The 18,159-nt window shown below is 35.3% G+C and overlaps 1 protein-coding gene across 2 annotated transcripts; it reads right to left on the reverse strand.

Annotated features, from left to right (window-relative positions):
* Positions 1-2,302: 2,302 nt before the first annotated feature.
* LOC110941053 (R3H domain-containing protein 2) lies at positions 2,303-7,778 on the reverse strand. Of its 2 annotated transcripts, XM_022182658.2 has the most exons (5): positions 7,241-7,778; positions 6,003-6,696; positions 3,926-4,286; positions 2,681-2,736; positions 2,331-2,616 (listed from the first exon to the last, which is right to left on the reverse strand). In XM_022182658.2, exons 1-4 carry the CDS (start codon positions 7,497-7,499, stop codon positions 2,686-2,688), a joined length of 1,365 nt encoding a protein of 454 aa, XP_022038350.1. In that variant the 5' UTR covers positions 7,500-7,778; the 3' UTR covers positions 2,331-2,616; positions 2,681-2,685. The 2 variants fall into 2 exon arrangements, with proteins under 2 accessions (XP_022038349.1, XP_022038350.1); XM_022182657.2 differs by having other exon boundaries at positions 2,303-2,736.
* Positions 7,779-18,159: the final 10,381 nt, after the last annotated feature.

Below are 18,159 nucleotides of genomic sequence, written 5' to 3' on the forward strand. Positions count from 1 at the left end.
CTCATGAGCTCGATAAGTGAAGCTCGGACTCAAGCTCGTTTACTAAATAAGCTTATTTTTAGGTTTGAGGTCGGCTTGTAAACAAGTTTGAATAAGCTCGGCTCGACTTGGCTCGTTTACACTAAGGCTCGACGAGCCTAACGAGCTTCACATGTGAGGCTCGAGCTTGGGCTCGATAAACAAACGAGCTTTATTTTAGGCTCAAGCTCGGCTAGGGCTCGATAAGGCTCGGCTCATTTCGAGCTTTTTCTCGAGCCGATCTCGAGTAGCTCGCGAGCCGCTCGGCTCGTTTGCACCCATAATCATAGCCATTAGGGTTGCCTCCATCGTTTAGGTATCACAATACTATTTCCGCATTTTTATAACTAGTAGGGCTGCAAACGAACCCAACGTTCGGTGAACCGTTCGGCGGGAAATTCGTTTGTGTTCGTTCGTTTATTAAACAAACGAACACGAACAAGAAATTTCGTTTGTTTAGTTAAATGAGCAAACATGAACATATGCCGCGTTCGTTCATTTATGTTAGTGAAGGTTCGGTAACGTATCCTTTTGTGTTCGATAGTTCGTTAGTGTGTTTAGTTTTTATATTTTATTTAAATACATCAAAACTCCAACAAATAAAATACTTAATAAGTGTCGGTGTATTAAATATTTTGTTCTTGAATGCTTGTTTGTGTTCATTTGTTTCCATTTCTGTTCATGAATAATTTGTGCTCATTTGTGTTCATCAATGTTCGTTTTCGTCTGTTATCTAAAGTTAACGAACAAACACAAACAAGTACATTTCCTTAACAAACACACAAAAAACACAAAATCTCGTTCGGTAAATATCCATAAACAGTTCGTAAACACATATATTTCTTAACAAACGAACATGGACAAGGTCTTGTTCGTATTCGTTTGCAGCCCTAATAACTAGATATGTTGCCGACATTTGATGGTAAACTTATGTTTTTAAGTCTAGTAGGCATACGGGTATAAAAGGTTATGGTAGAAAACAAGCAAACCACTACCCAATGTCCCTTAAACCCTTGTTTTGGCTAGTTAGATCGGATCAGATGGGTTGTAATACAAATACATGATCTCCAACAGTGTGGAGTATGTGAACATCGGTAGGAATGAAGATACCAATCATAATGTTATTGAAGTTGTAGCCTCCACCATGCTGAAGATAAACTACCATATATTCTAGTTTCCCTTTATAACTTAATTCCTACAACCTCGAAAAATCTATGATATGGAGTTATGGACGGTTGACCATTACAATTACGATATCTCGATGAATTGGTCAATCGAATACTTGTCAAAACGATAACCATTTGGTAGGCATTCTAGGTTATGTAGTGCCAGCCAGTGCCAAACTAACTTGTAGTTACGATTTTCCCTTGGGTCACTAAACAATGTTGGAGACGAAATATCCTATCATCGATCAGTCGATAATTTTGTATGAAAAGTTGAATTGTCATATTTAATAAATGATTATATTCACAGCCATAATGAATGCTTACGCAAATATACATAAGATGAACTTTACCTAGCCGTTAGATGGCATAGGTAATTTTAAGAGCTACTTGGGATCGGATCGGTGTAAAGCTCGAATGAGCCGAGCTTTAGCAAGCTAGAGCTCAAGCCTGAACCGACTCATTTGGTTATCGAGCCCGAGCTTGAGCTTTACATACAAAGTATAAGATCGTTTAGGCTCGCAAACCTAAACAAACCCAAATACAGTTCTGATTTACTTGTATATATATAACACAAGTATTGTGACATTAGCGAGCCGAGCTTTTAGCTCGTTTGAAATTGTTTTCAAATTACCTCAAGCTGAGCTTGATCTTTGGGTTTCACTCGCGAGCCGTGTCTCGCAACCGAGCTCGAGCTTTAAAAAAAAAAAAAAAAAAAACATAACTAGCTTAGCTCAAGTAGTTTTACACCCTACATAATTTGATCATTCAAAACGTTATGAAGATAACGTTAATCAAGCAAACACTTAGAATGAAAGCCAACCCTTGCAGATAAACTTACATGTGGCATACTGTAATTTGCGATACCAATACGTTTTCAAAAGAGATGGTATGTAAAAAAGTGTTTTCACAATGGCAAAAAAATCACTCACAGGCTTGTGAGTATGAGCCAAGGGTTAAAGTGAGGATGTGAATTTTTTTGTGATTTGTGAGGCAGACAGAGACACTACGGAAACAAGAAGCAAGTAGAACCTACAGACTGTTTTTTGTGATTTCATGACTATAGAGAAAAACATTTATGTGAAATTCTCCAGCATCTGTTAATTTTGATGCATGCTATGGAAATGCAAACTATATATATATATATAATTGTGCTGCAGAATCATCATATTCAAATTTGCACAACAAAATATAGCAAGTGAATATAGTTTTCTACGGATCACATAACAAAATGACAGTATTTGAAACAAAGAAAAAAGATGTCAACAACTACCTTCACTTGGATAAGAAGTATACATTCACAATTCTGATAATCAGCTTGTTCAGAAACCCGAGATCGATGAAATGGATCCGAAATATGTTGATAAATTTAAGATGCCCATCCCATCCCATCCAAACTCAGAAGATTAAGCCCGCACCCCTGCCAGATAAGCATGTCCCATTGTCAGATAAGCAAGCATAGGTCATTCATTAGTCTGACGGGGTGCAGGCACAGCCATGCCCCTTATCGGGGACGGTTGGCTAATCCAAAACTCGCATCGGATTGCTGCTGAGACTGCAAAAACAGGTGATTGAAGATATATCGTTAAAAAATGATCACTGATTCAGAAACAAGATGCAAAACTTTTGTAAGTCTACAAAATTTAATATATCACAATTCATTTTGTAATTTACTATATCTTAATATTTAACCCCTACAGTTTGAAGTTTTTTTCGCTTTACATCTTCAAGCGTTTGACATGATCACACCCTCAAACTTTTGACATCAAACACTATTGACCCTCATCTTTATTTAAGTAAGTTACACATTCATTTCTAACTTTCTGGTAATTGACAGCTTTGACCCTCCAACCTTTTCTACTTAATAACTTGACACCTCCTTTTGTTTAAATTACTTTTACAACTTTACACCATAGTTGTTAATAGCGAATAGCGACAAACAGCGACAAGGGACCTATATGCTACATAGCGAATAGCGACAAATAGCGACCGCTATTTTATAAATAGCGATTCACTAGAAAAAGAATTTTGAAAATTTTTATATGTATATTATATCAAAATACCCTGGTATATATGCTATTTTACATGTATATATAACAAAAACCTATAAATCCAGCTATTATATAGCTATATCTAATTGCTATTTACATCAAAAAAAAAAATTAATTGTCGCTATTTACGCTATTGGTCGCTATAACCCAAATAGCGACACTTCATCAATTCGCTACATAGCACGCGATAGCCGCTATTGACAACTATGCTTTACACTGCAACGTGCAACACATTATTATACATTTTTTTTATCTATGCCTAACTACATTAATGTCTAAATTACTTTAACGACTTTACACTACAACATTTTGAGACATACTCTTTTTTATATATGTTTAATGACGTTATTGTCACAAACGCGATGTTGCCGCCACAGCGCGCGGCACGGGTCAAAATTCTAGTTTGTATCTGAGAAAATATTTGCAAGTTATTTATTAAACAAGTTCATGATTTTTGATAGTATTATGAACGATAATTAAAAAAAGTTGCTAAAATTGTAGTAAGTAGAAAATTATTATTAAGACGCATCATTTAACCCCTAAATAATCAAAAGATTATACTTAGAATCACTTTATCCAACTTATGATTAAGACTTCTACTCGTAATAATCAAATAGTATTAATGTTTTATAATCTAACTTAAATCAAGAAACTAAACATTCAACAAATTAAAAAAGAACAGATTATATTTACCTGTGCCAATTGTTGGTGAACTTGTTCATGAGGATGCATAAACGTGACTCCAGAAGTACCTTGAGAAGGGTACTGCATGTAGAGTGTAGAACCGTGATTGGGATTAAACGGGGGTACCATTGACTCTGGGGGTCTGTAACCGAGACCTACGGGTGAGGATGGTGGAACCCATGGTCCAGGTATATGTTGAGCCAGTGTGTGTGATTGGTGTTGTTCAGTAGAGATAGGTGGGGCCCTATGGGTATGAGCTGAACCAAGTTGTGGAAATTCGGTGTTGTAGGTCAAGACAGGTGCATACATAGGTTGTACGGGATATGAGCCACCATTAAACCCAAAGCCGGGATCGAATCTTTGTGCATATCTGAAAGCACACTTTATTATTAATGTTATATATAGGGAAGGGTTATCCTAAGAAGGCTAAATATTTGCGAGAACCATGAGAACGAATGAAAAAACCAATCAAAATCAATTTTTTTTTTTAAAACAAACCTCATTATAATTAAAAGACAACATTAAAAAAAGATTTTACTCTTTAAATAATTCATCTTTCTTCACAAAATTACTCTTAATAAATTTTTCATACATGTGTAAATGACAAACTTACACATGAGTAAATTTTCTTTATTTACGAATACATGTAAATTTAATTTCTAATATTGTATTCAAATAATAATGATAAGTGTAAAAGAATTGAATTTGAATTGTTTTTGATCAATTTCTCACGGTTTTTTCATTCGTTCTCACGGGTTCTCGCAATATTTAGAAGAGCAAAATAGGGCAGGTCAGTCGGGTTGGGTAACAGGTCAAAATAAGTAACTTTCTAATCAGATTGGGATGACTCAAAATGCTTTATATAGAAAGCTATTAGCTTTTATATAATAGAGCATACGAATCTAATTAGAAAAATTATTACATTATTTCAATTAAAAAACTAACATTTTTACTAAAATGATTTAAAAGGTTCATTGAACTAAATTCACTTTAAAAAAAAACTTCAACCAATTTGTTTCTTGTTAGCTAACTAGTGGGTTACAACCACGCTCCGCGACCGGGGCGACTCAATTTTTAATAAATTTTAAATGGAAATTGTAGACGCAATGGTAAAAATAACGTTAATGGCGGGAATCCGGTCAATATTGGTTGGGTTCATTACGGTATCGATACGATGCTAACACTCGATATAAAAACCGAAAGAAGAAATTTAAAAAATAAATCGTGATAAGTCCAAAAGGCAATCCACACGTGTTTTTTCAATCCGTTTTCAAATAACGTGTATCACGTATTTAGTTTTCGTAAAAAAAACAACAAACGTTGAATATTAGGGATAAACTTGAAGGTTGAAAAAATAAAAAAAGGAAAAAGACAAAAGTTGAAACTTGAAAAAAAAAGAGAAGGAAAAGACAAAAGTTATTGTAGCTAAGAATTTATGTTTTAGTATATATTTATAATTATAATTATTATAATTATTAAGTTTACCTGTAATAAAACACGACCCAAACAGACCCATGCATAAGAAAGTGGGTCAAAATTGTCATCTCTATAGTTTAAGCATGGCTACAGAATGTAATCAAATCAAGTAGCTAACGTGATACCTAAATAGTATTTGTCCAATAAATTAGTTCAAAAAATCTAAACACTGACCTTACTGAGGACTGATTATAGTTTTTTCAGTTACCACTGGTTATATATGGACAAAATATGCACAGATAACCACTGGTTACAGAATGATGATGGATGATCATAAAGCTAAACACATATAAACGAATAGGAGGGTTCGTAAAACACTACAAAAATCCTAGGGTAATATCAATTCATTTATTTATAAGAGGGTTTATATAGGTCATGTTTTATCTCTAACGAATCAAATGGTCAAACGGATCAAAAGCCATGTAAAGTGTATTCAAATGCATTAAAAACTCCAAAATCGCTATAAAAGACAACGAATGAAAAAGTGCTGGTAGTTCAGCCCAACCCATCTGTATCATATATTCATATTTACAAATTTTGACCCAAAACCCATTTCAATTTGTTACCTAACCGGCCCATTGTTGCGTAAATGTAGGAGATAAAAACACACCTGTCATAGCTCCTATCATAATCAGGATCCTTTCGCTCAACTTCACGGTCCCGAAAGATTGCCACTTTACTATTATTCCTAGACCTACTAACCGGCTCCTCTAATCTAACTCTACTTGCGGAACCCGAACCGGTAACCGAACCCCTGCCACTATTAACATTCATTCCTGTTGAAGACGAAACTTCTTCCGCCTTTAACGCCCCTAAAGAACCACGATTAAACACTTCAGGCACCCTCAAATCACTCTCTTGCTTCCCACCAGATGTAGAACTATCAGAACAGAATATTCTTGCACGCGCACGATTATATTCTTCTTTTCTCTCCTCAACACTTTTCAAACTCTCGCTCCTTTGTAAATTTGAATTTGATCCAGTAATTTGTGATTTCTTGTTTGGTCTTTGTTTGATTGCAACTTTGACAACGTTGTTGGTGGAGTCATCGGTTGGTGATTTTAGAGGAATATCAGCTAAACGTATTAGAGGGAAACGGGTATCGGGAGTCTTGTGGACGATGATTCTGGAACCAGAACTTTCCAAAAGGTTGTTGTCAAGTAAGACGGTGGATTGAAGAGAATAGTGTTGAGCTACACGATGTGCTGCTAAACGTAGATAAGAAGTGGGTAGTTGCGGAAACTCCATTTGCTGTTGTGAAGGGTCTCTGATGAATTTTTCTACATCCTGCTCCAACCTTAACACTGAATAGAGCATGTTATTGTTACGCATATGTTTTTACTTAAAATATGGCGTTAATAAAAACCATAAAAACGCCGCTTCCCATATCAATATACGATAATCAAGAAACCTTATCTATTTTGATAGTTCTATTATAACACCATTATATTTTAAATTTTCATCGGGAGGTGGTGAAGTTATACATCAATGATGGGATCTTATGAAGCTAGAGTAAGGTTTCAATTGGCAAAACTCATGTATGTAACTTCGATAAGAAACAAAACAACTAACGAAAAGTAAAGGCAAACTGGTTCATTCTTAATAGAGTTTGATTCTTACTTGAAACAATTGGCAAATACTTGATTCATTGTCATTCTACAATGTCATAGTTTTAAGTTTTAACCTATTCCATAATAAACAAAATTATCCTTGGTTTAAAAAAGTGGGATTGCTCATAATCACAGTGCATATACACAGAACTACCTTAGGTATTAACTTATAAGCAACTTCAATTTCATGTATGTAACAAATAATCAAATTAAACATAATCAAACTCATAAGACACACCTGAAAGACGCTCCCTAGGGTTTTGCAACGCTTCACGAAGAAACTGATCAACAGTATTCACCAAATCCTCCAACACACCACCAGACGACGACCTCACCGGAGCTAACAAATCTGAATTAATCTCCGAAGAAGAACCAGTAGTCAAATTAGGCGATGAATTGTTGCTTTCGCGCTTCGAAGAGAGCATTAACCTGCTCACGGCGGCGTCTACGTCGGCAACCTCCCATGAATCCGGAGCTCCGTCTACTGAGTCCGCCATTCACGGCGGAAGCAGTGGTTGCGGTGGTGGCGGTTATTTAGGGTTTGAGTTAACCGAAATTTGAAATTATCAACAAACTGATCTATAGGTGATCTGAAATTGAGCATATAACAGGATGATTTTGAGGAATCTGATGCAGAAAACGATTGTGATTCGAGAGATTGATTGGAGAAGACGATTAGGGTTTGAGTGCGTGTAAGGGTTACTGTGTGTAATTGTATCGTCTACATCTGGTGATGATGAAAAGGAAATGGTAAAGTTATAATTTTACCCTTATACTGTTTGTTTATGGCTTATAGACCCCTGCAACTTTAATAACAATCTTCTTCATTTTTGTTCCTATGTATTACCGCGGCTGCTGACAGAGTGTTAGCCGATGTTTATTCCCCAGATACTGACATTGCTTCTTCTCCAGGAAAAGAAGTTCACAACCCGTGGGCCTTCTACCTCCACACAGCATTGCTCCGTCAGGCTTTCGTCCATTGCGGAAAATTCCCCATTGCTGCCTCCCGTAGGAGTTTAGGTCGTGTCTCAGTCCCAGTGTGGCTGATCATCCTCTCGGACCAGCTACTGATCTTCGCCTTGGGGTGTGGACCTTCATTTTCTCATCTTCATCTTAGCATTACGTCACTCTCTCCTATCACATCCTCTCTCTCCCTCCATCCAAGGGTGTGATCCCTTTTTTTCTTTTCCTTTTATTAATTTCTAACATTGCACACACTCAAAATTTTCATTGGGGAGATCAAGAGGATTCCACTGATTGCACCGATGAGGGCTCCGAAGCCATCGCAGCTTCCCCGAGGCCCCCCCCCCATTTTCCCACACCCCTCAGCCTAATGAACTTCCTTAGGCATTTCACTCACTTTGAACCCTTTCAAGACTCAAGAGGGTAACGTAGCCCCCTATTGTTTAGTACCACAAGAATTTGGAAACTGGTGGAGAGTTTTCCTGGGGGCTCCTTTTCTTTTATAAATGTGGAGGGTATATGTGACAATTGTCAAAATTTCATGTATCCGTACAATATTTAAACAGTAATTTATGCCTTAATGACTGTGCTGATCTATATTAATGACATGAATGTTCTCTGATTATTGTCATCATACATACGTGTGCATCACATATTGCATAATGTCATATCATTACTGCATACAACACTTTATTGATTCAAATGATGCACGAAACAAAGTTAGCACAGTTATCAGACAAATCAGAAAAATGTTGACGGAGTTCAGTACATAGACAGACATGGTATTGAGGCATAGAATGTGCCAGAAACCAAGAGTTACACTAGTATAGTGTGTAGGAAAGTATGGATCACACAACTGTCTTCCTAATGATAGTTTAAGTATCGGAAAATGCCTAAAACTCACATAAACTGCAGAATTCAGAAAAATTCAGCATTTAAACAACTTATTATCATGCAGAAATATGGTTAAATGGTCCAGAATGCTTTTCTAAGTGTCGGGAATCACAACTGTCACAAAAGGTAACATAAAGCACACTAAACTGCGTAGTTTAGCACCTTAACGAACCGGTAACCAATCGAACAACCGGACACTACCCGAAACACCAAATTTTTACTAGAAGCATTGTTTTATCATTTCCGAGCTAGTTATGGTCCCCTAACATCATAACACACTATATAATATTATAACAACATATAACCTAACTAAACATACTAGATTCTAACTAAATTCCTTAACTACCAATTACATGCCAACCAAGACCCCCCCCCCTTTGTTGGACAGTTAGACAAGGGTGGCCCACCCTTGATTTCTTCAAATTGTTTATGTGATATTGTTTTTGGTCCATGAAACATTTTACATAATAGATTAACACTTGTTGGAGGATATTATAAGAAACCTCAAGACCTTAACCTTCTCATTTTCACAACATCAAACCAACACCATTTTTCTTCCTCCTCTCCCCCTACCTTCGGCCGAGATCACCAAGCACCACCACCACCACTTTCACTTCATTTCCATCCAATCTCAAGTAATCACAAGGTGCTAGGAGCTTGTTTAAGGAGCTTGGAGTCTTTGGAAGTGGAAGGACCTCTTGCAAGTGCTATTAACCAACAAGTTCATCATCTTCATCTTCTTGTGTTCATCCCTAGCCTTGAGCTAGTAGTAAGATCATCTTAACCTCATTTTACATCTTGTTTAGTTGGTTAAAAGATGATACAAGAAACTAATCATGAGAGCACTAATGATCAAGAACATAATCTTTAACATAAGACTAAAAATCACCACGAATCATGTTGTTTAAGTGTTATTATGCTTCTTGATTGTTGATTGTTTGTTTTAATGATGTTAAACATCATATGAACTTGCTAGATGGTGATTAAAGACATAATCTAGCAAGATGAGAGGATGATTCTGTTAAAGATCAAGATGATCACCCTTATGTGAAAGCATGAACTTGAAGTATAAAATGTTTTCTTGAAAAATGATGATCAAAGTGTAATATAAATCATGTAAGTGGATGATTTCAAAACTAGTTTTCTCAAGAAACTAAGTTAAAATACAAGATTTACATAAACTTTGGTTCTTAAAGAAATAACACATTTTTAGTGGTTAATCAAGTGTAGAAACATATTATTATTAAGAAAAATTCAAGAAGAAACATTTTTAGAAAATTATTTTACAAGTTGTAAACATCTAAATTCTTCAAGAATGATGTTTTTAAATAAACAACCACACCTTAGAGGGTAACTAAGCTTACTAAACACATTACCAAGTTACTACAAATTTTTATAAATTTTCAAGTTCATGAAGTAGTGATTATGGCTTGATTTTGGCACTTGGTAAGTATTGTTTGCTTTGTTGATGAATTGTGATGATTTATAAAAGAAAATGATATGCTTTGAAAGCATAGAAACCTCCATCTTTAAGGGGAAACTATGACAAAATTTTTCTAGATATTAAACACTTAGAAAAATATTTTTAAACAAATATTTACAAGTATATTTTAATCATGAATTTTTCATATAAAGTTGCCATAATTACTGTTACAAAAATTACAAAATATTGGAGGTTGGTTTTGATAAATAAAAATGACTAAATATGTATTTAGGAAAATATATATATTTAGATGTCACAATGTGTGTGATTATTTGTATATTATGTGTATTAGTTATATTATTTTAGGACTTGAAATAATATAACTCACCAAAATACCAATAATTACAATACAAATATTACCAAAATTCAAAGAGAATAAATATACAATTTATACCCAAAGTTGGAGAAACCGAACAAGGAATATAACTTACATAAATATTCCGGAATTAAATCCATAAGTATATTTTAGTAAACGGTATTTTGGAAACCAAGAGAATAAAATATGATTTTTATAATGGTTACAAAATTATATCTTATTTTTGACAAGAAGAAATCATATTATTTTTTGGTAAAGAAAAATATATATGTTTTCTTGAATTGCTAGAAAATATATTATCTTTGGAGAAAATATATATTTTCTTAAATAAACATAGAATATATTATTTTGGGGTGAAAAATGGATTTATAAATATTTTCTAAGGTAATCTTGTAAATATAATATTTTTGAGATTTATTTGAAGATATAAACATTTTTGCCAAGAAGAAGTATAAATAAATTTCTATAAATGATTTCTTAAAAAAGTATATTTTAAGAATATATATTGGTGAATTTTTATTAGAAATAGTATTCCGGAAAAGTTAATACAAAAATTAAGTATAAGAATACTTAATAAATACAAAGAAAATACGTATTCTTGTACGTATGAATACACACCGGAATACACCACCGATACTTGGCAAAAATATACAAGTTTTAGAACACGAGTATGAATACACCCATCCTTGGGGAAAATATCCTTTGATGGATTACTGTAACAAATAAGTTAAAATATATTATTTTAACGAATATTCCAAAATTTAATAAATATAATTTAAGTTAAAATATTTATTATTTTAACAAACAATTATATACTTGGAATAATATTGATGACACAAAGAAACGTAACTCAAAGACACTAATTAAGACTAAGGTCAAAGCACGACCCACCCGTCTAATAAACCGTAGTATGTTTGTAGGTAGTCGTGCACTCTAGAAGAAGCTTTGGGTTATTTGATCGAAGAACGCAAGACTGTGAGTTCATATCCCCCTTTTCTTTTAACTGTTTTCGGTTTTATAACTTCGGGGGGTGAAATACATGTTACAAATGATACAATGAATACAAATGGTATGATTAGCTAAGGAAAATATTGTTAGATCATGTGAATGGGTAGGCGTTAACTTGAGACCATTAATCCTTGTTAAGGACCGAGGGGCATGAGTGATAGATCTATTTGGGTGTTGCGAGCCCCACCTATGGGTCCGCGAGTTGACCGCATGTGGTGACTATGTCGTCCCAGCCGGGAGGCCCGGTACGAAATACGCAAAGGATTGAGGCTTCCTACACCGTTGCACACATATTAATGACCTTGCAAATCATTAATCGATATGTTCCTTGATGCTTTCATACCGAGATTTACAAATACATACATACTATGGTTACAAAGTTTATTTCAAGCTCACATACAAAACACATGAACTTGCTCAACTTTTGTTGGTGTTTTCAAACTGCATGTATTTCAGGAAACTAATCATGGATCTGGCGGGTGCTGAAGTTTTCAAGTCGTGTATAAAATAAAAGATGTCATCCGGTGTTGAAGGGTTTGAGTTATGTATTTTATCTTGGATAAGATACATGGCTCGAAACCTAGTTTGTTAGTGTCTTTTGTGAAGTCCTATATGGAACTTAAAACTCTGTTTGTGATGTAATCGAAACTTGAAGTCTGTGTTTGGATTTAAAACAATGTTGTATGTAATGTTTGAAACTTTCTAATGGATGAACATCTTGGTTTTATCATATAGTTGTTTGTTATGGTTGAATGCAATGATATTAAGCAAGTCACACATAATCACGCTTCCGCAAAAGTCAGGGTGTGACAGTATACATATACACCCTATAAATTCTTACTACATCATGTCTTATACCACAAGTGGGGGTGTACATACGCCAATTTACCAACTTACCATAACCATTTTCAATAATTGATGGCCACATGAAGAGAGAGACACAAAAGAAAGATGGTTCACAGTTAGGAGAGAGATACAAAAGAGATATGGTTCACATTGAAGATGGTGTGTATGGTATGGTCGGCAAACTCTCCACCAGTTTACCAAATTCGTGTGATACCAAATAAGAGGGGGCGACGTTACCCTCTTGAGTCTGGAAAGGGTTTAAACTGAGTGAAATGCCTGAGGAAGTTCCTTAGGCTAAGGGGCATGGGAAAAGGGGAGGGCTCGGGGAATACGTTTCGAACTATGAATTATTGTAAAAAAAACTAACCAAACATGTAATAATTTAGGAAACTGATAAATAAATGATTTTTTGGGTTAATTATTGTCACACCCCGATAATTCCACATATTACCGGTGGGCCCGGTGGGGAGTATCGTGACGTAGTTGATATCATCATTGTCAATACACACAATATAATAGCACAACGGAAGGCTTGGTGAATAAACTATTACAAACCATAATGTCTGAGTGTTCGAGTAAATGAATATACAGACTGGAATGTAATAAGATCTACAGGCGGATCATAAAAAGTACAAAGAAACAAAATAACAGGCTCCAGGTATCTATGGATTTGCAAGATCCTCTTAAGACACCTAATAGCTCCAGTCTATTACGAGAGGTACCTGTCAAACAGTCTTTAGAAAATCCGTCAGTATAAACTGGTAAATACAATTAACTAACTATTTTGAAAACATTTATGAAAATTGATTTAAGTGCACATGGCACAAATCTTTTATAACTTGGGACAATTATCTAAAATAATCTTGTATACACATTTATATGTTTGTCATACAATTGGGGCCGGTTGGAAGCCGGTCGTGATTAACCGAATCACCACTTATAGAACCCACAAAGGAGTTATCCCCAACATGTGGGTTTATATTTTAGCATTTGCATCTGTCAGGTGTATGCCTGCACCCCGTGCATAGGTCGTGGCCATTTTCAAATGAAATGAGCCGAGGATATCCAAGACACGGTCGAATTAACCCCCAACGTTCATGTTATCAAACAAAACAGATTAAAATGGGTTATGCAATTTATTAATCACAATCCGATTAAATGATTTCATACCCGACCAAGTGATACTATTATAATACCATATCCCAAGCCCGTATAGGGGAAAATAAGTTAAAAGTATTTACCTGAGCTATTGTGAAAGATGACTCAACAGTATAATCCTAAAGCTTCTTGATAGTACCTTCTACTGGATGCTACTAATCTGTATGGAAGGTTTAATAACCTATTAAGATGCTAACGAGTCTTTAGCTAAGTCAAGGACTTAGACCGGCTAGCTAGGAAGAGACTTTACGGTTCTAAACGCTAGATTAAGCGGAGACCGGAATAGAATGTGGTTTAGACCTGACAAGCTTGGATACTTGTATAATATGGGTAAACTAAACACATTTTGGAAATTGAGGATTTAATGATAAGGTTTGACCCGTTTCGGCTATTATACGTAAACTAGTCACGTAAACCAATCCGAATGCGTAACGGGTAACCAAAATGCATTATATACAGGTCTTAATTGTTATTATGCTTAAAATATGTTAATACATCAGTAGGATGTTAACATATATACCCAAAAAGTAATTTAAACCAATTTAAGTCCCATAAGGGCATTTTGGTAATTCTAATGCTCATAAAAGAGTTTAAATATTAATCTGAGTTTCATGTCTGATCTAATCAGTAAAAATATGTATTTTTATAAGTTATAACAGCAGGGTATAACATATATGTGAAATTTATCTTTTATAACCGAACTATGCACCGTGTGGGCATTTTGGTAATTTAACATAAGCTTTAAAGGTCAAAGTTTGAATTCTGAGTTTAAAACTTTGGTTTACTTTTTAATTACATAAATTAACTTAAATCGTCAGTAGGTAACAAGTTTTATGTGTCAAAAATAGTTTTAACTCATACTATGCGCTTAAGACGCGCAAAAGTCGGTTTTAAGCGATTTTCGGGTTAAAATAGGAAATCTGAGTTTTTGATCAGTTTATAAGTGTCAAAATATTTTATTTATCATATAAAATCAGTAGCAAAAAGTTTGGTATCAAAATGTTATGTAAAACTCATTTTATTCAAGAAAAGGGTATAACCGACATTTACCGAATCAAGGCTAGAACCCTATGTTATGATCAGCTTAAAAATAAATAAAAATCTTCAAAAATCCCAAAATATTATTTTACATCAGCGGGTAAAAAGTTTGGTATAAAAATTTGGGTTTAAATAGGCTATATGCTAATTACGCCGTTTAATTAATAAAAAGATTTCTAATTACGCTAATGAGCATAACTCCTAATCTAGACCTCAAACTGATGTCAATTTTTTTTAGGACAAGTCTAAATATCAGTAGCAAAGGTTTTTGTCCACTCACATTGCTAAAAATCTCATTTGTGTGTCAAAAGGGCGTTTATGGCATTTTTAAGCATATTAACGATCAAGTGCATATAATTCAAACCACTAAGAATCATGCAATATAACTACAGAGGGTTATACTACTGAGTAATGTGGTCCTAATGGAAGCTTAAAACATGGGAGAATTAAGCTTGAACGGGTCAGAACTGAAAGTCAAAGCAAAAGTCAAGCTTTTGCGACTTTCGGTTATAAACTGACCTTAGACTGTTAATTATCGAGTTAGGACTGATAAAACATGTTCTAATATTAATTACCAAGTCATTAGAATAATAAAATTTAATTTAGAACTTCTGTATTATTAATTTAAATCATTTTCAAACATTCTGTCAGTTTGACTTTTTGTCAAACTAGTTTGACCCGACAATTAACTAGTCAAACGAGATAATTAGGAGGTGCCCTTTTAAGGGTTAATCACCTACCTTAATATGGTTCTATAACCACTTTCGTTTTGATCAGTGGTTAAACCATATGCGATTAAACTGAAAGTCAAATCTAAATTACGACGAGTTTGACTTTTCGATAATTAAGCTAGTTAAAACGACTAAGCAAGTAATTAAACCCTTACTAATGGTCCTTGCTATCTTTTCTACACTTGGAAATCTTCTCCTACTGATTGCAAGCTCCAGAAGTTGTCCCTTTGAAGTTGTTTGCAAAATGAGTGCATATGAACAAGAACTGGAGCTCCTTTTATAGTGATTTCCAATTGATTTGATCACTTCCAGGGGTTAAGGGACATCCTAGGATCACTCCAGGTGTCCTAGTTGATTTATAAAACCGTTTGAGAGCCCCTAGATTCGTTACAATTGAGGTTAAGTCGGTTAACAGCTGATAACCTGCACCTGGTAGGTTTTTTCAGCGCTGGGTACTTTTACGCGGCCCGCGTAAAAGTCTTTTAAGACTTACGCGGCCCGCCTGGACCTGCTGTTCAGGTTAAAACTTGTTTACAACTTGGCAGATTCAGTCCCTGGTCAATATAAACCTTATATAACCTCCTTTTTGACATATGAGGCCCTTGTAGTTAGTTTGTTGAGGCTCAAGGATGTATAAACAAACTTGGTTAGGCTCGGTCTCGTTAAATATCACTATAAATGCAAGTTTCATCAAGATGACACTTATAGCCCAAAGTCTTGAAAACATGCTTAACGATCTCGAAACCATGTGAAATTTTTATCACTTATTCTTAGGAGTATATTTGAATATTTCGAAGCCTCGGTTTCGTTAAAAGGTCACTCAGAGGTCAGAATTAACATGTTGACACGTTTAACCCTTGTAGTTTTATAATCTTCCGATTATTTTCACAAACGGCTTCTTATATCCAATTGATCACTCGTTTAAGGATATATTCTTCATGTATGGTCATTCAGAGACCTAAGTTTGGCATGTTGACACTTTTAGTCCCTCTGTATACATAGTTTCACTGTTTGTCAACTTTAGTCCTTCAAACTAAATCTTTCACATATTTAGAGTTTAGGACACGTGTCTATACATAATTGGACACGTTTTTACGTGGTGTTACAATTATAATCATGTGTGTGTGAATAGTTGTCACACCTTGTATTTTCCGGTGGGCCCGGACTTGGGGTACGTGACTAGATTGATACAGATACACAAATAACACAGTGGAAGTCTTGGGAATTAAAATACTATTAAACATTATAATGTCCGAATGTTCCAAAATAATTATACAGACGGAAAGTGTATAAAGCTCCACAGGCGGATCGAAAATAACAAAAGGACTATGTAAGCAGAATACTAGGTTTCAATGCAAGGAGTTGCAAATTCCTCTTAAGCATTTACCGGGCAACTTCCAGCCTATTTACGTATCCTTGCAACTTGCGCTTAGTCTTTTGAAGATACGTCAGTTTTCAATGCAATGAGTTGCAAATTCCTCTTAAGCATTCCTAAAAAGGTTCGATTCGGCTTGTTCAATTTAACGTTTTCTTTATGGTTTATATGGTTAGTTAATATGGTTTGGTGTTGCGTTTATTTTATTTGACGTTTTTAATTAATATATGTATTTAATGAATAATTTTGAACAAAATATCACTTTAGGGGTGTTTTTATTTGAAATTTAGTGTTTTTTATTTAATAATAATGTTATGTTAAGTTAAATTGTAAAGTATGATTTGCAACTTGTGTTTAGAAATATGTATACCAGTTAACTCAACCCGAATAAACCTGAAACAAAATAACCCGAAACCAAATAACCCGAATCTTATTTGGGTCTGGTTACGAGTAGGATTCCTATAGCCAAAAAAATCTGAATAACCTAAAACCCGGACAACACCCCCTACGCCTTCACCATCCCCGAACGCCAGAGCTGTCGTCGCCTCCCACCACAATCACCATCCACTTAGCCGTCACGGTGGCTGCATAGTGATGGCAGGGTTCGAGGTGACCGATAGGTCGTGACGGCGGTGGTGGTGTGGCGGTGAAAATTCCAAATCATTTAATAAATTTCAATTCAAAATCAATTCCTTCAAATTTCAAATTCTTTTAACACTTTAAAGTTATTCAAAAATAATAGTTTACAAAAACAAATGCACCCTACCCAATACCTCTCATTCTTCATTGGCCCTTCGAAATATCATGAAAACACGTAGTCCACAATGAGCTGATTGTGATATTAACAAAATGACAGAAAACTAACACATGTCAAGAAATATCATATACGATGGTGGATCAAAGGGTCCACGAAAGAGACCCCAAATGGTTGATGAAAACAATGTGGGTTAGTCACTAGTCACGAATGATGGGGGTTTGATTTTGACTTGTCCAAACAGGTCCCCTTCCCCATTCAATTTCTAGTTTTAATTCTCAAACCATAGGGTATAGTTTGGGTAGTCCCTTTGGGGACTATCCGCCACGTAGGCGTCACGTCACATTCGATGAAGGACCATCCAAAGGGGACTACACAAGGGTGTGGGGAACTATCCAACAATAAAAAAACTAATATATAAAAAAAGGAGAGAGAGAAGAACTAAAGGGGGCCCACCATCAGCCAATCAATGGGCTCGTCTCCAACGTCCTGGAGAAGACGCCAAGGACACGACGCATGCAGGCGGGGCGGTGTGGGACGCCGAGGACAAGCCGGGACGGAGGGGAGCCCACCCCCATACCGCACGGTCTC

Source organism: Helianthus annuus, chromosome 5 (genome assembly GCF_002127325.2).
Source record: "Helianthus annuus cultivar XRQ/B chromosome 5, HanXRQr2.0-SUNRISE, whole genome shotgun sequence".
Classification (NCBI taxonomy): Eukaryota; Viridiplantae; Streptophyta; class Magnoliopsida; order Asterales; family Asteraceae; genus Helianthus; species Helianthus annuus.